A 26514-nucleotide genomic window follows, 5' to 3' on the forward strand; every position below is an offset into this window, starting at 1 on the left:
AACTTTTGTACTGTTCATGCTTGTTGCTCCTGTCTATTTCCCTTTCCCTGAATGTTACCATGTGGGATAAGCAACGCATGCTGAGTACTGCTTAGATACAGCCCAGTGATCTGCCAGTGAATTCCTTCTGTGGCTGTTTGAATTCCCCAGGACTAACTTACAGATTTAATTTAGTCCCATTATATCACTGAAACAGAATTCTGCACTTTCATTTTTCTCTGTCCTGGGATATCTTATGCTTCCTTATGCTATTCCCAAAAGCAGCTGCACAGGACATCATGTTTTGTGATGATTTTATTTTTGGCTGGCTCATAATTAACTGTTAGCTGGTGAGTTAAAGTAATATTCCACATGCCTTGTCTGACACTACAGACTGACTGTGCAGTGCTTTACCATTTTTAAGAAATTATTATTTAAGATATTGTGATATTCTGAATAACTTAGAAAATTACTTTGTTTGACTTTATTACATGCTACCACTGAGGACTCTTCAGGCTCCTCACACTACCTGCTGTTGCTAAGCTGATAAATATGAAACACTGCCTGTTGATAAACCTGCATTTGTCTCAAGTGGAACAAGCTCTCCAGTTGTGACGTATTAGAGGGATCTTGACGCCAACTGCCACCCATTAACATGCTAATCAGCACCAAGGGGAAGAGGCAGAGCCAAAACCACAAACCCAAAACTTCATCAAAGCTTGAAGGAAACCACAGTTTTACCAGAGTGGTGTTGTACCAGCAGCTCCTGCTCAGGCTCAGCACTTTCATCCTCAGGGTAGAGATGAGGACCTGCAGGACAAGTTACCACTTGTGAAGTCACCACTTGACAATCTTTTTATCTAAAAGATTTGACCAGTCCTCATGACCTTTGCTTTCCCAGTTTCTGCCTTCCCATGGCAACGGAGAAAATAAAAAATACAAAATATTCACAAATTACAGGACCTAATAACTTGTACCAAAGAGGAAACATATTAGTCAGAGCTGATCTGTACATTTAGTCATTAGAGCCAACAACTTCAGCCCTTGCTTTCCCAACTGTAGCTCAAACTGTTATTATTTTTTTAAAACACGTGTATTGCATGAATACATAATCTAGTTCTTGAGTTACTTGTTAATTGTGGAGAGATTCTGAATTTGTTGTCTTCATCATTAATAAATCCATACATTTCACTTGCAGTTTCTGGCTTTTCATGCTGTAGGAAACAGACACCATCTCACATGACATTAAAGTCACTGCAGCACCATGTCTCTCAATATCATTAAAAATGCAAAGAAAAATTTCCCAGCTTCATTATTTTCTCCTCTGGAGAAAGGATTTTGGGATCTTTTTTATAAAGGACAAAATGAAAACCAATTTTGGACTGAAAGGACAAGAATTTCCTTTATCTTTTAAAAACCCAAATGCACAAATACTGATTCTCCCGTTACTTTGCCTCACTTCTTTGCAGCTAAAACATCTCTTTAGCAAAAACAGTAACTGAAGGGTGCAGCTAGTCTATAAAGCTCAGATGGGGTGAAAAAAATAGTTTTGAAACTTTGCAAATAAGTTGCTCTGAGCCAATTTTCCCACAGCTGAATCTTTGCCTTGTTTGTTCTTGTTTCCCACAGGTAGTTATGGCATTGGCAATTTGAAATAATTTGCTGATATTCACCATGTTGTTTTATTTCCTCAACTATAATTGAGTTGTGTTGGTCTGACATTTTGATTCAGCACTATAAAAGAAGATCCAATTTACTGAAATTTCTGTGGTTGATTCAAAAATACTGATTCAATTTCTCAGTACATTCATTAAGGGAAACATACTAAACCTTACATTTGTTTGCAGAAACAAAGTAGTCATTCATAAGGAACAAGAGGAACATCTCACTCTCCCTGGACTAAGTCACAACTTTGGGCAGGGATGCATCTGACCTGAGGCTTGGTTTCCACAAGGCTTTTCTGTTTTGGAGTTCAGTCCTATAAAAGCCATTGCAGAGCCACTTCAGTATTCACTTGACCCTGCATCAACACCTAAAAGGTTTCCATGTGTGACAGAAGAGGGAAAACAGAGGCAGCAATAATGGCAAAGGACCAGGTCAATGCAAGGTGTTACCTGTGAAATCCAGATTATCATAATAAGCATGAGAACTGACAACATAAAATGTTCATAAGCCTGCTGCTCACTCTCCTTTGTAATTCTGGGGACAAACCCTGGCTCTTGCTTTACCCACCCTTTTGGAACAGATCCAGATTTTGCCTGGACTAGGGCTCAGGAGGCTCAAGATGCTAATGCTCCTCTGCAGAAGTTAATCCACAGCCAACCAAAGCCTAAACAACCCATTTTCCCTCAAAACCTCTAGGTCACACTGTGTGGCCCAGCTGGCAAAATGTTCAGCACTGCTGATGGAGGAAAGAAAATAATCATGGTCCTTAATACCCTCTTGCCACCAGCTTCATTTTAAACCGGGGGAAAGGGAAGCTGTGGTTCTTTAAGATACTCTTCAGCTTTAGTATCCTGAAACATCAGATGCAAAATAGGTGCTTGTATGCATCTCTTTGAACTTACACTATTTCCATTAATCATTTTCACCACTCTGTTTTGTTGCTGCCATCAAAATGTACTCTCAGTATATAAAGCAAGGCTCTTCAACAGTTTTTCTAAAAGATGTGGGTTGGAAAAAGCATAGGAGTAATGGATGGGACTAAAAAGATTCTTTCAATTTGCTGGTTTATAATACATTTGAAATCTAAGTTTCAGTATATTGGTCACAGATTTAGGGATTTCAGAGATGCCTGGGTAGGTTTTTTCCATACAAAGGTATCTTATACACACACTACACACATACCTGAATCACTTATCTCTATGTGTGTACCACACTCAGGAATTACAGAATGACAGGAAAGGGATGCTAACTGCAATAATCCTGCTGAGCACTAGAAACCTGCACCTGTTCCAAAGACCAAGAAATAAATGGTGTTGGGAACTTGGACAGATCCTGATGGTGGTTGTTCAGATGAGGTTTTCAACTTTTTCACTTTTTCTCTGCAGCAGAGATCTCCTTTTTTTTTTTTTTTTCTTTTTAACCAGACATCCTTCATATGGCTCAGAGCCAATTTTCCAAAAAAGCCAGTCCATTGTAGAATCCTCTCACCCTCTGCTTTTAATACAATATTACTGCATCTCTACCCCATTATTCAGTATCTGTTAAAATATGTACTTTTTTCTTAAATTCCTAAAGTTCCAACAAATTACTCTGAAAATAACAAGATCACTTCAAAATCTATTGGACAAATTTTTTAATTCCTCACTTCACCTTAAAAGACAGGATTCCTGTGAGCTTCAGGCTAACAGAACAGAACTTTAAAGCTTCTCATTTTTACTCCTAGGAAGTAGCTGAATCTATGTTATTTCCTGCCTCAATTTTTCCAAAACTTGAAGGATGTAACAGTTGTGAGGATCTCTAGTATTTTTCATTCAGTAAAACTGTGACTTTTCTTTGGTCTTTCTTCCATAATTTAAAAATCGTTAAGGATAAAGCCTTCAGAAATTATACTTAAAAGTGATTAATTATGAAAATCATTATTTACTTGACTGATTGTGTAGCAACATCAATTATTTATTTTCTACGTAGACCCAAAGTCAGATAAAGTAATGCAAGTGAACAGGCAGTTACTAATATTGCAGTATCTAGAGAATGGTAGGGGATGGCAAGAGTAGATCACTTTGCTGCCACTGCTGCCAGTTTGACTCCAAGGGAAGAAGCAGCCAGGCCCAGAACTGTCAGTGGGGACCAGCCAGCCTGGCCCCACTGAAATCCATCAGGGGCTGCTGCTCGTGCTGCTCTGCTGGTATCTGTGTGTGCACAGACACAAACACACTTTCTATGTCCCACAGTCTGAGAAGCCTGTTTCACACAACTTTTATTTTGGCCCTATGATTAGAAAAACTCATCAACTTTAAAAAGCAATAAAAAATGCTCATAGCAACTCCTGTGAGATATAGTAGCTTCTGTATGGCTGATGGCACAACAGCCCTGAATTTGCTTTATGTGGTAATTTAAGCAATTTAAGCTTAAAACGTTCCCAGGGCAAAAATTAGGGCTATGTCTAACAAGTACATTAAGGCTTATTATGCCTATTAAGCACAGGGAGTCATGCTTGTTGTGACTGCAGATTACATTTGAAAGCTGTTTTGGGCAGTGTGCTAATTCCCTAATCAAACCTGTGTGGGAGGTACTTTTTGGTGACATTTAGAAACCCTCAATTACAAAATAACTAGATAAAAGGGCAAAGGAATGGGTTTTCCTAAGCACAGTGACAGAAAACAAAAACACACATTGGACCTAACTAAAGAACTAGAACCACTCTTTTTGCATTCTGTTTTTTACTTTTAATTCTGCTACTTTGGTGTCTTAAGAGACTCAAAATCAATAAATAGTCCAGTATGCAAGGGGAAAATAACCTTGTTATTTGAGGAATCAAAGATTTTGAAGTTGCCCAAGAGACAGAAATCAAAGATATTTTGATTTGCAACACTCAACATATCAAGTACGTCTTGTTACTTTTAAGTATCTTTATAATTTAAAAATTAAAGAAGTGCTGACTCAAATTTGTATGAAGTTAGAACAACTTAAATCTTTCTTTTTTATCTTCCATAAATCTTTTATTGGTGGTTTAAAATTAAGCATATGCTTCCAGAATGTTTATCTCATGTCTGGCATCCTCCGAGGAAACCAAATGGCAAAACTCATAAATCCTTCCCCTTCTGCTCTTTGACAGTCCCAATCAAGAAAGTTATGAGGCCAGAAGATCAGGTTTATGACCTGTTGTTATAAAAACATTTTCTTTATGTATCCAATGTGGTTTCAATTTTCTCCCAGTCCATCGTGGCAAATAGCAGTTTAATGAGATATTATATACAGACAGCTATGGGAAGAACACGCATCACATTCTCTACTTCGGTGGGAGGCACTGGTGTATTGTTTCACACAAGAGCAGGTGAGATCAGAAGCACTTTGGGGTTTTGATGCACAGTACCAGACAGCTACAGAGTTTAAATGTCAAGCATTATCACACAAAAAGATGTCACTCCCAAACAGTAGACAAGGATTTTGTCTTAACAAGTTGAAGTATAACTGCAGACAAAATTGACATGGTAGGTAAATATTTAGGCCTCATCTGCAAATGCAAGTTATAATCTGTCTACTGCCTTAATATCAATAGCATGGTTAAACAGTTTTGAAATTCTTTTGATCACTCACAGAAGCCTCACAAGATGAAAAGAAATCATTATCATTAATGTTCATGATTTCAAGACTGAAAGCTTGAACAAACTGACAACTTAAATATGACAGTTAAGATTGTGTTGGTTGTTCCTAAGACTTCTGGGGAAATAAAATGTGCAAGTAGAGCTCTTTGATTACCTGAAGGAAGTTTAACACTTCACAAATTAGTGATCCAAACTGAAATACTACTGGAAAATTTTAGTTTGCTTCCCAAGAAATATTCCAACATCTTTTGATGAAGAATCTGCAAAACAATTGTGGATGTTTATTTCAATTTATTTCTGTGTATACTAATGCCAGTTGAAACAGCTGTTAAAATCTTAACTTCCCTACAAAAACTTATTCTTTATTAACTTCACCTTTTGTTAGAAAATTCTCCCATCAAAATAATTTCAAGATTCACAAGAATCTTCAGAGGAAACAAGGTGTGGGGAAATGATAAATTAAGAAAAATACAACATAAATGCCAGATTTTATTGAGGTACTACATTCACGTTGGTTTGTGCACTGAACAGTCACATTTGGCTAAAGACAACCATGTTCATGACATGAAGACACCACACTGAGATGGCACATGAGGAAAGCTTAAAATAAAGCTTGGTCAACATGGTGTGCCAAATTCTGCTCTGCTTGACAACTGCGTTATCTCACTGGAATTGCACAGGGTAGAGACAACTTGCATGAAAATGAACAGCAGTAGTTGACATGTGCAAATCAAATTACACAATTTCTTAGTATAGCAACCATACAGAAACACAGCCTGGCACAGCTTCAGATTGGCCTCTGGTTATCAACAGTGGTTGTAAGAGCCAGGAAACACCTCTGGAAGAGTGAGTCAGTTCTCGTGGCTTATGTTCACAGTCCATCTTTGTGGCTTAGGAAATGTCTTGAAGTTACTTGGCTCTGTCAACAGCTTGTTTTGGTGGAGGTTTTGTTAGGGATGCAGCTCTGTATCTGCAAAATACCAGTAACAGTTACAAGTTAGACTGAACAGGGGAAGAATTTTTTCCTACAAAAAAATCCAGAACAAACCACACAGCTAAATCCATTTCACTGGCACAGATACTTCTTTCCAAGTACCTCATTATATTCCTAACCTTTATTGGGTGAAGAACAGCACCCATAAAGGGCATTACTAGAGCTATGAAACACTAAGTGCCTCCTCTGGGGGTGTTTGTGGATGGGTAGCTCTGCTGCTGCTCCTCTGCTGGGCAAGTGAGAACTTCCCCCTGCATGTGATAAAAGCCCACACACAATGGTGCTGAAACAAAACAAAAAAGGTTTTATAGATAAAGACAGTCATTCATCTAACATTTCTATGCAGTGCTTCTTGGAAAATGCACCACTAATATCTATATCAAACCATTCATTTAATTTATTTTTAATGATAGACATATTCACAATGCATGCCTTTAACCCTGAAAGACACCAGAACATATTCCAAACTACACTTGAGGAATTTCTATACAAATAAATTGCTCTACTGCTCATTAAAGCAGGATTGATTCTGAGGTAAAACACAACAGCTGTTGGTACAGATGGGTTTAGAAGCAAATGCTTGTCTGGATATGTAAAATAATGGACACACACTGAAGAGTGGCTGGACAATATCAGCTAACTCATCTATTGACAGAAGTTCTGAAGCATGAAATCTTGGACTCAAGGCAGATGGTAACTAGCAGCAAGAGCATCCTGACAGTTCTGTTTCACTGAGAGGAATGATGCTCATCTGAATTATCAATGATACTTTTTATGGATTCTAGATTATTTTCTGCTGAAGACTCTGAGGATGGTTACACATTCCTGATGAACTTAAAAGAAAACCTAAGACATACATGTAAAGTTAGATTTGTACCCTTCCCCGGCAGTGGCAGCTGAGAAGGTAAATTCTGTCCTGGATTGTGTCAGATAAATAACCAGCTGCTCAGAAGAGGGGTTATCCTGCTGTATTGAACCATGGTGCATGTGAATGTGGAGTGTGGTTCTGGGTTCCACAATTCAAAAAGAATGTTAAGGGACTCAAAAGCATCCAGAAGAGACCAACAAAGCTGGGGAAAGGGTTGGAAGGACAGGTGGAATGAGTGTCCCATGAGCAGTGCCTTTGGGTTTGTCTAGCTCAGGGACAAGGAGGCTGAGGGGTGACCTCACTGCTCTGTCCAGCCTTCCTGATGAGGGGAATGTGGAGAGAATGGTGGCCCTGGCACAGGTTGCCCAGAGAAGCTGTGGATACCCCATTCCTGGAAGTGTTCAAGGTGGGATGGAGCTCTGAGCAACCTCGTCTACTGGAAGGTGTCCCTGCCCATGAGAGCAGGATTGGAACTAGATGATCCTAAAGGCCCCCTCCAGCCCAAACCATGCTGTGATTCTCTGATCAATTCTTCCTGGAATCCAGTGAAAGGATGCCTGGGAATGGTTCAAAGCTGCACTAGGGGAGGTTTTGACTGGACATTAGAAAGCATTTCTTTACTATTTTGTCAGCTTCTTTAATTATACTTGAGGATATAGTTTCTCCTCTTTAACTACAGCACCTTGATTTTTATTCTATTTCACTTTATTTTTATTTCAGAACATTTCTCAAGGGCACAGAGATAATTCTGAAAGGTAGTTTTAGCCCCAGAGTCTTGCAACCCTTCTCAGGGTGGTGTCATTCAAAAATTTTATTCATGTGCTCTTTAGTCCTTCAGCCAAGCACTTACTACTTTTCTGGGATAATGTGCCAGACACTTCCCAAGACATCCTTCTTCCCTCCAAAAATGCGCTTGAGAATGAGTCACTGAAAATTTCTCTTTGACTGCATTTTCATAACGATCTGTAATCACAGCCACTTGTTCCCATTTACCTGATAGGTAAAATTACCTTGACAAAGAGAAATTAGATTGATTTGTCATGATCTGTCTTCACAAAATCTGTGTCAGATTTTTCTTGTGCATAGCTCAACTACTTAATAATTTATTGTATTATCACTCTAAGTAAGAAGCAATGCCTTTATCTGCCTAGCTTCTCTCCTTTCCCTTTGGAAAGCTAAGAGCTGTGTTTACCCTTTTGCTGGAAAAGAGCAGGCAAACAAGCTTGAATTATATGCTGAACTACACTAGGCACAAGGGGTCCTGTTCCTAATTAAAACTCAGTGAATTTGGCAGAAGAAATACGCCTGCTAAAGGAAATCTAATTGGCACCTGTAGCTTTCTCCCAGCAGTAGAAATTTGTAGCCACTGATGGACTTTCTGGCTTAATGCTTCACTGTGAAGTGGCTCCCCATGATAGGTGTGGGTATAAAATCTGCAGCATACACATGTAAAAAGCAGGAGACAAAAACCAGTGAGAGACCTGGAATTTCAACTGACACTCAGCCATATTATATGTTGAAGTTCAGAAAAGATCCTTGCCTCCTTTTCCATTCTGAATCAGAAAACAAAAAGGCTCACAGGCCAAGGACATAATTTTCCTGGATTTAGCTCCAAATGAGATCTCAAGTACTTTTAGTCTTCACTACAATGCCAGCCTCATTTTGAAACAAAAAAAAGTTGAGTAATTCATCCACAAAAAAAGCTTCCGGATTTTTTTGTCTTTATATAATGCATGCATTCAAACTCTACCCAAGTCATTTGCAGCTCTCTCTCAATTCCCTCCCTGTAAGCAACGGTGGTTAGCAGGCACCCTATAAACATCAGCCTCTCTACCACAACAGAAAAGCAGGCGATGAGAAGCATGAGGAAATGAGAGGCTTATGGCCTTCAAAAAGTAATGTCACATTCACAGAGCTCAGCTCATCTCAGTACTTGGTGCCTGCCTGGGATATTTTTGGATTTTCTCACTACAGACGGCTTTCTGACTGCAGGATCCATTTTAGTCTTTCCATGGCATTTTTCTCCCACAAGCCATTTCATTTGCAACAGCAGAAAAAAAAAATGTGTGGAGGTGGTTAGGAGTTTTGAAATTAGTTTTGTTACACTTCAGTATTTTTATAAGGACAAGGAGCCAAAATCAACTTGTTATGCTGATAAAGAGCTCTGAGAAAGATGCATTTGCACTTGGGATGCATAGTGTGGCTTTTTTTAAGGGCATAAGTGAAACAGGAAAGTCTTGACTCATTTACTTTCCTGCTCATCTGAAAACAACTGCTGAGCAAACAGGACCACTTATTTTTCTTGTGATAGACATTGCTGATCTGCAGCTATTCTCAGATTCTTTGACTGTTAAGTCATGAGTTTTCACCCCCTGCAGAAAGTAAAATGCATGTTTCATGCCATCTGAAGTCCTCTGCATTATTCATAAAGTTCTTTTAAGTCTGAAATACAACTCATCTGTACTGGGGTACATTTTAAACACTATTCTGCATGGTCTGTGCCATAGGCAGTTTGACCTTTACACATGATTTCAGCATAAAAATAATTTTATTGCAAGATAACCCTCTCCAGCCCTGTAGCAGAATTTACCTGCCACTGATTCCTGCACCCCCAGGAAGAAATGGAAGACTGAACTGCCCTATAGAAACTTCACTGCTTTCACCCTTTGTCATATAGGAGCCTTTCTGGCAATTCGTCACTAAAGAAATTCTTTTGAATAAGTTACAGTGTCTGCCTCCTTAGTAAGCTCTGGTGCACCCAGGGCAGCTCAGGGAAAGGACAATAACAGCATAAGGGAATGTAATCTTGTCTGGCACATAACCATGATGGAGTATTCAGTGCCAGTAAATCTAGAAGAGATTTGTCTGGGGAAGGACTCTGTCCAAGTCTCTGCAGATACATCCCCGTGCAAGGACAGCATCAGGGCAGTGTATAAATGAATCAGCCAGAGACAGTTTGCTAGTGCTTTTCAAAAAGTTAAAAACCCACATAAAGAATCACTTTATAAAATCCATGTAAAACAGAGTAGAAAGTATACAAATACAACAAAGTAAGATAAAAAGAAATGTTCTCGTGGTACCTCTTTTCTTCATAGCATTGGTAGAATCCGTTCAGTGCCTCTGTCTTTAACATATCGAACTCCCTCTGGCCTCACTGTCTGTAAAACAAAGGCATTTTTAGAAGAATTAAGATCATTAGTCTTCCATCAGTTGAAGTAGTAATACATAGATATGCTCACTGTACTAGAAAAATCACAGTTCCTGGAATCTTCTGCAATTTTTAGAGGATGAGACAGATTGGATCCATTCCACTTTGCATTCCTGGGCCTCAGGGAGGCTGCAGTTATTAACTTACTTGTGTTAAAAAGGAATAAACATCAAAGTGAAGAGCAGTTTAAGGAAGCAGCACTGTGGTATAAGCTGGGTTTGTAGCAGGAAATCAGAAAGTCTCCTCAAAGAAATCAGACTAAAAATTTCCATACTCAAGAAAACAGACCAGAAATCTCAAACTTTCATCCCTCTCCAAACATAATCAGTCACTGTTGCTTTCAGTGCACCTTCATCCAGTGATCCCAAAGCTCTTAGTGTGTGTAGGGAGGCTCACAACATTTCTTTGCAAGTGCTACCCAAGTTTTATAGAAAAATTAATGTGATGACAGGAGCATATAAAACTATTTTTAGTTAAGAATTTTACCAATTTCCCACAAAATCTTTACTTCTGGCATCTCCCATCTTTGGAGCATTTGGTTTTGAAGCTTAGTAGCATTTGACTATGTTTTTGTTTTTTTTTTTAACTTCATAGGTTAATGTAAGTAATACTTAAAATTCCACCAGCTAACTGATACAGACACCTGCTTGGAGCAGAAAAGCAGTAATCTTTTAATTCAGTACAGATAACTGAATTTGCCCTACTGACCAGAGTAACTAAAGCAAAGGCAGCCTCCAGTGGATCATTGTAGGAAGGGAGGATTGAGATACTCTGGCAGCTTCCACTGATCCCTGCTGACAGTTGAGAAAACAAAGTTCTAGAAGAAAATACTTTCCTAAATGCACTTATAACTTTATTTTCTTTCTTACCTGATATTGGTTCTTTCATTCCCTTCCCACTTTCCTCATTCTGTTTTCAGTCCTTATTTTCTGCTACTATGCTTCCCATTACAGTCCCCATATCTATGAATAACAAGTCATATTTGGAGTCTCCCCTCCCTTTTCTCTGCCCTAAATCTCAACCCTGTACAAGATTTCCCTCTGCCAGGCTCCCTCTCCATCTTTCTCTCTGCTCCCCACCCAGAGCCACTGCTCCACTTCCTGGCCCCCAGGACTTCCTCCATCCCCTCCAGGACTGCTCCCTCCCTGTTCTGCTGCTCCCAGCTCCATCAGTCCCTTCCCTCTTCCAAAAGCTCTCAGGAGCATTCAGCTCCTTGCACTTTTCTCCTTTATCTGCCAGCTCCAAAGCCTCTCCCTGCTTTATCCTGTCATCTATTCTCCTTATGGAACTCATCCATCTTCCTCCCAGGCCACCCTGTATTTCCCATTACCATTTAGTTCAACAGTGTCTTTGACCTCATTTTCCATTTTCCCAAGTGTGGGCCAACACAAAGAGACAGAAAAGATAAACTTAACTGGGCAGGGTACTTTTCTCCAAGCCAGTATGTGAGGAAGGAATTTAAAAACAGATTCACTATATCCAAAAAGGAGTGAAAAGTTGAGAATGATAATTTTTTAATTTAATAAGAAACTGAAGCAAAGCAGATTCGGAAATGGGAATTATTTGTTATTGAAGTGTTTTGAAAGCTGTATTTTATTTTATTTTGTTTGAATTGAAAAAAAATGCAATTTGGTTTCAAAAATGCAAAAATGGGGTTTGATAGTTTAGCATTTAAAAAATCTGCACAATAGTATTTAAGCTAAGATCTTAGTTGAAAACAACTGAGTTATTTCAGCTGGGAAAAAAAACAAACCCAAAGAGAAACAAAAATAATTCTTATCAGTTACAGAGGAAGGCACTTTATTTTTGAAGACTACAGCAGCTGTGGGCATATTTGTAGTAAAAAACCTGATTCCTAATGAGCTGTAAAAATCTCACTGCTACAAGAAAGTCTGGGAAATTTAAAAGCTAGAGTCCAATAAAGACATTTCAAAATTTAACCTATTCTAGTGATGTGCCCTTCCACAAAATTTAAATTCCCAGCTTCAAAACAGAAATTTTATTCATTAAAAAAAAAAAAGAAAAAAAAAAAGAAGTGATTTTTTAAACAATTGAACCCATTTAGATAATTTTTCCCCATACAGAAATCTGAGGTAGATGACTGGCAAAGACAGAAGTAGCCTAACTGGAGAAATTTAAAGCCAGATATGGAGTTCTTACACCATACAGTTGAAATTACTACTAAACCTAGAAGGCAAAATTATGAATGTAAACTCCAAAGGCCAAGCAGTGCATCTCAGTTCAGACAACAGTTATCTGATTTCACAACCAATAGTAAGATAATTGTACTGAGCTAAGAAGGACAGTGTGTGAGAGTTTCGTGCTTTTTCATCAAAATACCTGAATATTTCAAATATGTGAATAACTCCCCACGAGGAATCTTTAATTAAGGAGAGAAATAGGGACAGAAAAGCCATCTGGCTATTTTTCAAGCTGTGTTTTTCCTTGTTATGAAATGGAACCATGAACTTTTGCATATTATGATGTTACTGCTTTGCAAGAACTAGGAATTAATCACTTCTATTAAAGCACATCTTCCCTAGCACTTATGATTAATTTACAAGGCCACAATTCTTTCACACTCCAGCCCAAAGGTCCCTGCTGTCTGACTCTGAACACATTTACAGAGGTCTTCCAGTGATAAGTTTTAAGGAAAAAGTATTGGTTACCATCATAAAATGTAATTTGCTATCTATGCTTTGCAGTGGCATGCAACACTTAATCTCAAAGGTCTTGCCAGACCTAGCAGAAACACCAGGGAAACTCAGAAAATGTGTTCAAAAACTGTTTGGGTCACCAAGGTGGAGAGACTCTCTCCACCTTTTACATCTCTGATGGCAAAGCTCATTCTCAGGGTCCAGCTGAGATGATCACTGCCCTCCCATCAGCTGCTGGTCAAGGCAAATGTATGTGCATTTTTCCCAGAGTCAAGGTGTGCCTCTGGATTTCCCCTTTTCTGACTGTTTACAATTCCCATCCTGACAATTATGCAATATTTACTGAGTCCTCCTCATCCTGCATTGTGGGGACGCTCCAGCATTATTCATTCAGCCTTAACAAAATCCTTAAAATCCTGTGACTTCCTAGCTCCCCACATTTTGAAGGGGATAAACCTTTTGCAAAAATAGAAGGTTTTTGTTAAAAGAAGAACACAGGATATGACAAAATTCCCTTTCACCTTGAATAAATACATCATGTTTGCGTATTCAAGGCTTGGATATCTTTGAGGCCATCTTTTACCACTGTTACAGGTCTCCAGCCTTCAAATGGGAGAAACAAAAACATCTACAATGGGTTCAATGAAAAATACTTTCTCTTGGAAAGAGCTTAACGAGCTACTGAAATGCAGGATCTTCATTTATATGTGTTTGCCTGCACATACTGTCTTGCATATTATGGATCAACTCTGCACTCTACAAATAAAAATGTCTAACTCCAGTAACATTCAAGTAGTTCTTCCTTGCCTATACCAGTGGCTGAGCTCATTTTTTCTGAAATGCAATGCTCAGATTAAAATGTAAATTTTTACTAGGTCTAAAACATCCTTAGCTAACTCAAGAATCCAATCTGTAACAGTCACTGCTGACGCTATGGAAGACCATTTGTTTAAGACTAAACAGAAGCAAATTCCAGTTGATATGCCTTTTGTACAATCAGAAAATATAATAAAGGGCTTCATATTCAATTTATTGTTAGATTTATCATCGACCTGGAAGTTATTTCTATAAAAATTCAACAACTCAACTTCTGCATTTAGGAGAACTAGGATGAGCCCAAGAACAATGACCAACTTTTGCTATTATGTGAGTTAGGAAAGGCATAAAATAGCCAATTGTACATTTAATGAGATACGAAACTCCAACTGAGCTGATGTATTATGGGTGAAATTGAATATAATAAAAAATACTGCTTCAAAAATGAGTGCTCTATGAGTGCTCCAGGGATGCAGATGTTGCACAACAACTAAAGTGTGACACAGCCGTCATCTAAAGGCAAAATTATGCTAGTTCAGAAAAAGCTGTGTTGAACTGAGTTCATACTTAAAACCCATGGCCCTCAGGCCTGCAGCTTTCTGAAGCATCTAAAAACTATTTTAATTTTTAATTTGTTTTTATTGCTTATGTACAGTTATCCTGCACTCTCAGAAGAACTGAAAGATGAGGAGAGAGGCTGTTTTTATTTTCTCCAGGGCTGCAAGCAGCTAACCAGCCATGTTTTCAGGCACTCAGCCCTTGCATGACTTCCATGCAAAAGAAACCCAAGTATGATGAAGGCAAGCACTCAGGCTTGTCAGTGAAATCCTAAAATATTTCCCAAGATCTCTCAACCTTGGCAAAGCAACTGGCTTTCAATTTCCAGCAACCCATCTCACCAACAGCCAAGCTATGAGAATTTGGATGTGAAATAATAGTTATTTGAAGTAGCCAAAGAAGCATAATAATAAAAGCGAAAAACACAGGATGAGAGCAGTCAAAACCATGTTTAAATACAAAGGAATTTTGTCCAAGGAAAGCTCCAAACCACACCCTGAAGATGGCTGGGAAAAAGCAAAGATCCCTCAGCTTCCCAGCCTCGTAAGGTTTGGAATTGTGGCTTGGATTGCCTACATGAATGCTGGATCATCAGTGGGATGCTGTTCACCTCATGATAGGAAGAGAGGAACAACCCAGGATGTGGGTTTGCAGCAGGGTTTGTGTCCATACAGAAAGATAGAAATGCCTGGCAGCAGTGGTGCAGTAGCACCTGCCTCCTTCCCAGCTCCCCACGTGCCAAACATGTCTGGCACAAAAATAAAAGTTATGAGAAATACAGCACTGCTGTCCTGGCAATGGTGTAAGAGCTGGTGCCATAGCAGGGAAATCTGAGGAAAGAAGTGAAACAGGCAACACGTTCAAAAACATAATGCCAGTTTGTATTTAAGACACAACCATCTCGTAGGAGAGCACGACAGCATTTTGTTCATCCCACCCAAGAATTTATTTAGGCTGTTCTAGCTAACAGGTCTTAATTCTACTCTCTTTCCAGGACAAGTGTGAAGTTTTCAATTTGCAAATTAGTAGCAGTTTGCTGAATGTGTGACTTCGGCAGCTTGCTCACCTCATACCGCTACAAAGGGAGGCTTTGCAGTTCTGACAGCTCTATGAACCACTTTTAAACCAAAGCCTGTATTCTCTGGAGAACAAAATTAGACACAGGAAGATTGATATGAAGTGGACTGTGTTAACTAGACACTCTCTCTCTCTTACTGTTCTATAGTAGGCTATAATTACAGTAACTCATTGGTCATTTACTGCCATGCAGTTATAGAAGCATTTTAAAATAAAAAGAAAAGAGAAAATTTGAGCTGAGGGGACTCTTTCCCTAGAATTATTCTCCTTTTTCAACTTGTTGAATTTCCAATGCCTACGTAAGTACAACATTCCTTTTATTTTCTACAGCTTTACCGGCTGAACTGCTGAAACAGATAATTTAAATATTTAGAACGTCCAAGACAAAGGGTAAAATTTATCACACCCCATCTTGCCAAGGAGACCTGCAGTCAGATTTCACAAATGTAGTGAACTGGAGCAGCAGCAGCAATTTTCCCATGTGAGTGGGTTAGTGCAGACTACATGCACTGTTCCTGCAGGCATCTGCCAACACAGCCTATGCACAAAGGCATGGACTACTGCTACTGAAACAAAGAGTTTTAAACTTCAAAGTCTAGATCCTAGGTCAGGAAGAATTGGGAAAAAAAAAATGACAAGAAAATAAACTTAAAATCTCTCCTGAGATCCTTATTCCTAGAATGAATCACTACTATATGTTTATGTACTCTTGACAGGAAATCCAGAGCAACTAAGTCAATAAGTCTCTTTCTGATAAAGGGGCTAATTTACCCTCATTCAGTATTGCAAAACTTCTACATTCTTCCTACTACTAAATGAATATACTAAGCTCCTGCTAACTGTTTTAAATTTAGTACAGATTTTACAGAGCAGGCATACAGCAGGACAGCTTGATTACATCTTGACATTCCCATCAGAAAGAAAACACACACTGTTGGATTCCTCCACATCCATTTAGAGACAGAGTAAGGCTTTTCCTCTGCAGGTGATAAGGCACATCAATAACAACTGGTCTTACCTGCTGTCTGTAAGCTCAAACCAGTATCAAGTTTGCTGCGTGGCTTGGTGCTGATAAACAAATAACAGAGAACACACACAGTGATGATAAAAGCAAAGAGGACCACTGCTGCTATTGACAGGCCCACGAGTGCTCCAACACTAAGAGAGAAAAACAAAAAAAATTAAGTGTACAAGCAGCCTAGAGGACCTATTAAAATAATGGTCAAGAAGATGTCTGGAGTTTACTTGTACTCAGGCATGGGAGTAACTCTGTATTTTACTGTAAACCAAAGTTTAGAGCTCAATAATTCAATTGCATAAACTGCAGTTATTTCACTGCCCTCAGAAGGGTCAATGTCATCACACAGCAGTTGAACATCTGGTCCTCAGTGACCATTTCATGCATATTACTCCTGAGTCTGACCTCAAGTGTATTTATGAAAATGAGAAATAACTTCATGCAGTAGCTGATATCAGTGAGATCAAAAAGTTCTTCAGTGTACACACAGAGAGGGATTCTAGGGTTCCAGGCAGCTCAAAAAACATGACTATTAAAGCTGTATTTTCAGTCTGAAATGCCATTAGAATGTTAAAAAAACCCATGCAATCTATGTTATTAAATTCTGTTAGCAGCTCTGCAGAGTAGGGTGGAGTACTGTGATCACTGTTGTGCCTTTGCGTTAATGAAATAAATCTCCAGTCAAGACTGGAGAAATTCTCCCATGATCTTTGTCACAGTAAAAGGAAAGCTAAAGCTGAATTAGTTTACTCAAAATATCAAAGGCATCAAAAAAGCAGGAATTAATTACTCTGGAGGCCAAACATACAGTACTATATCAAGGTGCTGTCCTGCAGAATAAAAGCTACTTTATACATCTCCCATAGGCATACAATGAGACAGTATATGTATATACAGAAATCTCTCCAACCCTTATTTTCAAGTCTTTTCCTAACATAAAATTCTCATGACGAAGTATAATACCCAGTATAATACAGTCTAGCTATCATTTCCTACACTTTCCTGGGCCATTTGATGCCTTCTGTGCTCCAGTCCTCTATTCTACAGTCCATGACAAAGATCCTGACTTCTGGTGAAATTAAACAGCAGCCTTTTGGTCACAGATGAGGAGTCTGAGGACTGAGAATCCTTATATTACTGCTCTGCTATATTTACAATTTTGACAGACATCAAAAGGACAGAAGAGAGATTAATGTCTTGAATTCTACAGGCTCCTTCCTCTAGTCATAGAAATGCCTTTATATATCACTGCTATCAGGGAGAAGTCAACTCTACTGTGGCCTTGCAGGAAGATGAGAAGAATTGTGCCTTGGGATGTTTTTATGAATTTTATATTCAAGATACTGCAAAGCTTCTCTACCAGCTCCCACAGCACCAGCACACAGATATGTCCACAGGAGAAATTTTTTAAATCAGCAGGATGAGAGCAGTAGATATTGCTATGACTTTCACATGAGGTTTTCATTAGTTACTGGTCAGATTCAGTAATGAAGTTTGGGCAACATTTAGCTCCATGCACGTCTAAAATAATTTATTATCAGCAAAATGGTTCTGCAAAGAACAAATTTACTCTTCTGAAAATTTTCAGGGTATTTATAATCTGCATTAAGTAGGATATCCTTATGTTTGTGCATATAAGTACATATTAAGCAAATTTTTTCTTATTGTTTTTTGGCTTAAACAAAATCTGCAGGCAAGCAATACTCTGCTTACTATGCAATCTGAATATGACCTACACTCAGAGATCTCACCTGGGTTCTGGTCTTATTTTGCATTTTCACTTGGAACACTTTGACCGAAATAGAAAAAAATAGAAGAAATACACATTACAGAAGGCTGAATAGAGACAGAACCATGTGAAACAGCCAAGGCTCTTCAGAAATAGTTATTTGTGCTTTTTTGTACATTTATTGTACAAGCTTTATTGTAAGATTCCATTTAAATTTCAGTCCGCAGTGCAGGACTAAGGAGGTTGCTTACCATTATCCAAACATTAAGCAGAGTCAGCTGCCCAAAAGCCAAATAGATCAAATACATATCAATGATAATACATTTTTCTATTCAAACATCTGTTACTTCTTGGTTGTAGCTCTCCACCAAGCAGTTGTAGAAGATGATATGAACAATACAGTTGTGTACTGCAGAGCACAATGCATTCTTCTTTGTAAGAAGCTCTGGGAGTTACAAAAGGAAAAGGCAAGAAAAACCTGAAGAACTCTCCAGGTCAAAGACTCATCATAGGTTATGTGCTACAAGAAATGTTTATCATGCTCCAGCAGCAACATGAGAAGAGCTCACCAGCATCACAGAATCAAATAGATACTCTGATCCCACTTCCTGAATGAATCAGGAATCAGGACAATTTGTACTTACTCTTTTTAAACACAATGCTTTCATACCAGATTGTTCTCAAACTGCTGAAGCCATCAACCCACAGAGAAGGTATATTTAAGTTCTATAAGATAAATTTTGGTTAAAGTTTGGGGATGGAGGGTTGTTTCTTAATTTATCTAATTCAGAGAAATTTAATATATTTTGCATAGCTCTGAATACTGATGTTTCTTAACCAGAACACAATACTTTCTTTCATTCTTTACTAGTTAAAGCTGTTCTCAAAAACAAAACACCAAATAACTATGATCACTGAGCACTTTAACAATTACACTCCTCTGAAAATAAAAACAATCTTACAACATGTCCTCTAGATTCTACAGCAATTACCATAGTGCTGCATATCTGCTTTAAAAAGCCCTTGCTAAAAGCATTTTTCCACCTTCCATTCCTTAAACACCGTCTGAAGGCCACCCAGCAATCAAGTGGTCTATAGTCTATAGGTCTCAGGATATGTCTTGGAGATCAGTCTTCTGACAGCAGAGACACTAAACAAGCAAACAAAAAAGTCCCTCTTGCACAGAGCTGTGGCCTCATTAGGGAGCAAAACCTTCTGTATTAACAACCCAGTCAACCCCAAAGCAAAGATCTGGCATAAAGATGGCAGTAAAGGCCATGGGGCAACCCTGACATGAGAAATGTTATGTTTGGTAGAAGATTCAAACAGACCTCTCCCAAGTTATTTTCCACAGAAAGACAGAGGCATACCAAACATTTATTTCACTGCTGTTACACTGAGTGCCACACCCAGGCCTGCAGCACAGCCAAAGGCTTCACTCAGCAGAGAGGCTCCACTCTGCCAGCAGCCTCCCCAGGGATCCCCAGGCTGTGTCCAGAGAGCTGCTGAGTGGGTCCATCGACTTGTCTGTCAGTGGATGATCAGCATCACACACCTACAGTTATTTTTAGTTCATAAAATTAGCCCATCCACACCATCAAAACCAGGGAAAATTTAAATAGTGGCTAAGCAGAGGCAATATTGCCCACTGACAAAGTAAAAGGAAGCTAATGAGTCACGCAGATTCGAGTAAATCAAATGTTCCCAATGCCATTGTTGCAGTGACGTGTCGTTCATAGTATTTGCAAAACACACAGATAAATATTCTCAAGAGACTGAAAGAATGGGCATAGGGAAACAAAAGACTTGCTATTTTGGAAAGCCAAAACAGATGCCTGGAGGTTGGTACAGCCAAGCAAAGCTTGGCCTCAGTATTAGGCCACCATGGCTCTATGGGTATTAGTTAAGAAGGCATTTTGAGTAAAACTTATATATGGCTTGACAGAATTTTAATCAAATATGCATTATTATATGCAACTTAAAAGATACAGCTTTGGAATGGATCTTAGAATTCTATTTGATACTGCAATAAGCCATTATAATAATAAGACTACATAGAAGAGTGACCAAAATAAGCATAAAATATTTTAGAACAAAGAGAAACAAAAAGGCTGACTGAACATAACTGCTGCAGTTCAGTACAAATACCACATGTTCAGCATTTCTTCCCTTCCACTCTGCTTGGGAGGTGAAGCAGATGTGATAACTGCATGTACACGCACAGCACACGGCTCTGGATGCCGAGCTGCTCAGTGTTTGTCTCATTGGGGTTTTATAGCATTTGTGTTTTGTGGATTCAAAAGCTGAATAACCTTCTGATGAATTCTGCCTTTTCCTAATGTTGCCTTCCTGTTCCATGGGCTCCTGACAACTGTAAGAGATAGCAAAATGCATCCTTCCCTCTTTTTTGAGGAAATAAGTCTTTCAAGTTCTATGATCAAAAAAGAACAAAAAACCAAAAAGAACCAAACAACAACAGCAAAACACCTGTATTATTTTATCTTAAATACCAACAAAAAAGTATAAGTCAGAAATTTAAAATATTATTAATTAAATACAGAAAATATTATTAATTATATATAATAAATTCTACAGAAAATGTGAAATGTGTCAGATTTGCTCAATAGTCTATTATCTATCATTGTCCAGCAGCTCCCAGTACAGCAGGTGTTAGGATGTTGTCAAATATTGCAGATTTTGCAGAAGTGGGAGGGGAAAAGAGGGTTCCATGTTGCTAAAGGATAGGGCAGTGTCTAGTTCTAAACACAGTACAGGCAGTAGAGATTAGGCAAGAAAATAGAAGAGCCTAGGCCTGCAAGAAACTTGCTTTGTGTTGCCAAGGCTGCTGGCTTCTCTATGAACTGCTTCCATCAGAGCTGGATGCCAACGGGTCTGGCCATGTCCCTCCCACAGCAGGAAAACAAGTGAAATGTGCAAGAGTTTCCTGAAATTCTACCTGGTGTGCCACCAAACTGAAGTAATCCCTGAGATACCACCAACCACTTGTGGTGCAGTCACTGCTTTCAAATATGTGGGGGGAGTCAAGCAAATGAAGATTTAGGAAAAGAACTCCCAAGTTCTGGAGTACAGCAAAATCTACAACAGTTCCACCATCAAAGCCTCCTAATCCTTTCCCTTCCATCTCCAGACTTACCTTGACTGGTTTGCCCAACTCTTGTTTAGTTTTAAATCTTAAGGGTTTCAAGTCTTAAAAGTGTGTTCTCAAAGGCTGTGAAAGAAGCATTTTGAGGATTATTTTATCATATGAATGCTACCAACCAATATCAGTAAGAGTCTAGTGATCACCAAAACATTCTGAGAGGCCAGAAAATGTTATTTTTATATTTTCTTTAAACTACTGATTGAACTGTCACATGAAAATGTATATAGTTTTCAAAATGATGTAATACTATAATGTTTCTAGTGTGTTAATAACTAAAAATTATTCTATTTGTTACTGAAAACATTTATAGGAAGTGGTTCAATTCTTACCACTCAGTAACTTTGTTTAGAGAGATAAATTGTATTTATTCACCTATTTTCTACAATGAATATAGTAATTTATGTCAGAAGTTAAGCACAATCAAAACTCCATTAATGGCAATTTCCATTAGTTCTTTTAGCAGCTTAGGGCTACTGTATAAAGAAGGAAAAAAAATCCTTAATTTTCAAAGTTTGGACCCAAATTTCTGACTTAGATGAAGGCTAAGCAGTCACTTCTCAGACCCTACAAACTCTTTTTAAAGGGAGAGCTTTCAGATAGGTATTTTTCATGAAAGACTCTCCTGGGATTCAGTTCTTGGAGGTAGTTTTTGAAAAGATCAAGCTTTAAGAGTTTTCATTACAACATCCAGATGAGATGTTGCGATGCAATATCAACTTATTCCTTCCGTTTTTCTGCCATGTTGAGAAGGTTTACTGTGATTCAAACAGTCAAAGGCTATGCAAAAAAAAAAATAGCATTAAAACAGTTGGGTATTTGATAGCAGAAGTGCAAAAAAGGACACTTGGAGATCTCTTCTCTCATCAGAGAAACCAAGTAATTGTGTGTCTGTCACAGAGGTGGATGGCTGGGAGATCCCCACAATCAACCCACTCTCTACACTAGACAAATTAGATTTTAATTAATAATACATTAAATATTAGATCAGATAAATTAAAACAGCAAGTCCACAGTAGTGGACAGCAGTAACTCAGGAGCCCTGAGGGAATGAATTCACACGTGGAACTGCAGAGCTGCTGGCCAAGGTGCTGAGGGTGTCTGGCTGCAGAGTGCTGAATCTGAGCCTGGCTATGATACCCAAATTCACCTCCCCAAATATGAGGGACAGGTCCTCTGATGAAGACAAGCCTCTACCCCAAATCATCTCATTACCATGCTCCACCCCACAGGGAGCTGATGGCACTTGCAGCTTCCTGACATAAAATCTTTAATGAAAGGATCAGCACTAGGATGAGGGGAAAACACTGCCTTGTAAATCTGCTGGAGTCTATGAAGTGTCAATAGGCACATGGATAGAGGAAGCCAGCAGACAGAGTTACATGTCTCAAAAAGCCTTTGGACAAAACCCTGCTCTGAAAGTGGGGTTAAAAAGACTGAATTTATATAGGATTAGGAAAAGGTTTTGCTACAAATGTAAGGCTGCTTAAAAACATAAGGAACAAAGTGCAAGGCTTAAGTGGTCTCTATTCAGTGTAAAGAAATGTCACTGAGACTAATTTTTATTAATGTCTTCATCTATGACCTGGAAGAAGGAAATCTGAGTTTCTGATGATCCTAAGCCCCTACAAGTAATCCAATGCTGAGGGCAAGGAACACTACAAGGCTTACAGAAAACTGAGTGAGCAGACAAAAGTGATGTACATGAGTTTCAGTGTACATAATGTAATGTATAAAGAACAAAACCAAGTCTACATAGCAATAAACTCAGAACAGGCAGTTCTGAACTCCAGAAAAGTTTTAGAGTCTTCAGTGAGAGCTCACTGAAATCGTGGTGTCAATGTGAACTGGCAGACAGACAAAAACATTGGCCACCAACAGAATGGAACTGAGAGCGAGACTGGAGGCAACATTTGGCCACTCTGTGAGTCTTGCCACACCCACACCTTGGGCATTTAGCTCTAGATTATGCACCTCCAAGATCAGCCCTGTGGAGTAAAAAACAGTATGGATGAGATGCAGCTAAAACGATCAGCGTGACATAGCATCTGCCTGAAGGATAATCCAAAAGCTGTTCAGTTTGGAAAGGTGAAAAGCTGAAAATAGATGCTCCAAATGCTCACAATATTTTAAACACTGTGCATAAAGTGAACCTGCAATTGCTGTTCACCAAATCTCACAATCCTAATACTAGAGGGCACTCAGGAAAAGTAGTAGGGAGCAGTATAAAACAGATAAAAGGATCTATATTCAAACAGCAGGTAGTGACTGCTGCCACCAGGATTGCAGAAGCAGACGGTATAAGCAAGCCCAGAAGGGGATTCGACAAAATCAAGGATAACAACAAGTCCGTAAGAAACAGAGTGGAAGCCCCATGAAGAGGTGTATTAACATCCTGACACGGCCAGCCTGAATGCTGTGGAGCCCAATCAGGCACAGCAAGCAGCCGGGCTGGCCGAGCGCAGCTCTTCCTGCCGCTGCTGGAGATCCAGCCAGAGCCAGAAGGATCCCTGCACTAGCCCGAGAGAGCACCAGGCTCATTATCTGCCCCTTCCAAGTGGAAAGTTACCTAGTGCATTATCGTACAAGGAAAAGTAGCTCAAGTCACTGGGAACTTTATGGCACGCAGCATCTTCGCGCTCAGGCCCCGTGACAGCCGCTCCCCTCACGCCCGAAGGGCGGGAGATGCTCCGGGTGCTCTGCCAGACGCGTTTCCCAGCGCTTCCTTACCAAGACCACGAGTTATTTCCTTCAGAAACTACCCTGGCACGAGCAAAAGTCTCTCCGGGCTGAAGATGCAACTCTACCGCTACTCTCGGCGGGACAAAGGCAGCCTGAAAGTGCCCGGCTACAAGTACCTCATAAACACACACCCGAGACGAACTCGGGCGACCACGGGTCTCCCGCCCGGAGCCTCTACCCCGGCAGGCACCGCCGCTCCCCTACCTGAGCCACCACATGTAGCTGTGCTCGTAGGGGAAGAAGCTGTGGGGGTCATCGCAGCAGTACTTGACGTCCTGGAAGCCGCAGCAGAACACGGCGCGGGCGTCGCCGCCCGCCCGCGGGCAGCTGAACCCGCTCACCAGCACCTTGTCGGCGTTGAGGTAACTGCTGCACTCGGCGCTCATGGCGCGGCCGCCCGCCCGCTGCCCGCCCGGCGCCTCGGCTCGGTGGCACCCGGGCGGGAGGAGAGGGGAGGCGAGAAGAAGGGAGGTGAGGGGAAGCGAGGCGAGGCGGCTGTGGCGGGCGGAGCCGGGCGGGCAGGGGCTGCGCTGGCGGCACGGACCGCCGCGCCCACCGGCCCCGGGGCGCCACAGGGCGGGGAGCGGCGGGAGCCGCCCGCGCCCTCAGGGCGGGCAGGGGAGGGCGGGAGGGCGCCCTCAGGGCGGGCAGGGGAGGGCGGGCAGGGGAGGGCGGGAGGGCGCCCTGAGGGGCCGGCCCGCCCCGGGCTGCGATTGCAGACGCTGGGGTCCCTCAGCGCTGGGTCCGGTGTGGAGGAAAGCTTTCGGGGGTCCGTCCTTCCTCATAACCTGGGTGTGGTCTCAGGACAGGCAAAACAGGGAGAGCATGGGGAGGGATCGCGCTTCTGTGGGACTCAGGCCCCCTTGGCTTGATGAGGGGGGAAAGCTCCAGCTCAAAAGCAGGCTCAACACTTAAAGATGCAGTGCACAAAGTGAGAGGATGAATGACAGTGATGTGGCTGGTGCAAAGACTCCGGAAAAGGGGAGATCAGGAGAAATCAATGAATATTGAATATCAACAAAGAAAAAGGCTAGAGGTGATGGGATTTTGTGAGTTGTAACTTCATCACTTGAGTTGTTCTGATGAAATCAGATAGAATCAGATCAATTATTTTTATGATAAAATTGAGGATTGACTTACTTGAAATGTATGCAGGAAAGTTATCTACCAAAGACCACAAGGCAGCCTTTTCACCTCAGTTATGTCAATAGTATCAGTACGTCAATAGTGTCTTGTGTTATTTTGAGACTAAGAGACCAATCTCCTGGTCATTTGAGTCACAAAGACATGAAGAATGTTTTTCTGTGATTGAGGTAAATCTCTAATGAGGGAAGGATGGCTGAGTCTCAGCTCAAAAGCCATCAGTTTGTTGCCCAGATGATGTGTATGAATCAGTCAGCTAAACAACATGTGGTGTGGTTGAAACTAAGAAGTGCAGGGGTAAATGTCATGGTTTTGGAGACTGATTCAAGACTTTGTGAAGTTGCCAATCTAGTGTTCACAAGAGAGACCTAAGTAAGTCTTAAAACTTCCTGGGATGGAGAAATGTCCAAGTCCAGTCTTATTGGTATTAATCTCTTGAAATGTCTTTATGTACCTTGTTCAGTTGCTAATAACAGTTTTCTTCCAAAATGTGAATTGCCATCCTTATGTTTCTCTCTGATTCTCTTTATCTGTCTGGGATTGTTTTTTTTCTTTGAGTTATCCTTTCTTGATTTGTTTTCACTGAGGTTCTGATCATACCAGAATTCAACAACTAGGGCAGAGAGTCATGAACTCTGGAGTCATTCAGTTCATGTTTTCAAGTGAGCATTCCCAAATCAAGTAGCCAAGGGACTTAGGAATATAGAACATTCTTAGTTATTTTTGTATTTCACACTGCTGTTTTACTTTCGGAGATCTTTCTTCCATTAGTCAGAACTCAGATAACTATTTTCCTTTCAGAAATATTATTGAAGAACAAATAAAATTACCCATCACAGTTCCCTGCTCAGTCTTACACAAAATCGGACTCATATTAATGAGTATAAGGTAGACCTGTGTCAGAGTTGGAGTAAAGGTGGATCCTTTGTCCAAACTTAAAGAAATTTCATTTCAAAGAAAGCTGAATTGTTCTAGGGTGGCAACATCTTTTTTCATTTGTTTGTTTCATCAGTCAGTATACTCATTTATACCATGAGTACAATTTGTACTTGCCATGATTACTGGGTGACAATCATTAGCATGCTTTCTTGTTGCAATTATTTGGAAAGGTTTACATGAAACATTTGAAATTATGTTTGACTTACCTACCTCAGTGACTGAATTAACTACGTAATTGCTGGAAGATTGAAATAAAAACCCATTCTCTTTTGATGAGACACTCGGAAACAGGATTTGAAGTGGGAATGGGAGGCTCTTCACTGACCAGTGGAACATGTGTATCATCTTTTATGTCA

At 40.0% G+C, this 26514-nt stretch overlaps 1 protein-coding gene across 1 annotated transcript; it reads right to left on the reverse strand.

The window, feature by feature from the left end:
• Window positions 1-4864: 4864 nt before the first annotated feature.
• On the reverse strand, window positions 4865-24657 carry SHISAL2A (shisa like 2A). The gene is made up of 4 exons (XM_021529499.4): window positions 24281-24657; window positions 16446-16585; window positions 10192-10269; window positions 4865-6219 (listed from the first exon to the last, which is right to left on the reverse strand). The coding sequence occupies exons 1-3, from the start codon at window positions 24460-24462 to the stop codon at window positions 10238-10240; spliced, it is 354 nt and encodes a 117-aa protein (XP_021385174.1). The 5' UTR covers window positions 24463-24657; the 3' UTR covers window positions 4865-6219; window positions 10192-10237.
• Between the last annotated feature and the right edge of the window lie 1857 nt (window positions 24658-26514).

This window comes from Lonchura striata, chromosome 8 (genome assembly GCF_050655825.1).
Source record: "Lonchura striata isolate lonStrDom1 chromosome 8, ASM5065582v1, whole genome shotgun sequence".
Classification (NCBI taxonomy): domain Eukaryota; kingdom Metazoa; phylum Chordata; class Aves; order Passeriformes; family Estrildidae; genus Lonchura; species Lonchura striata.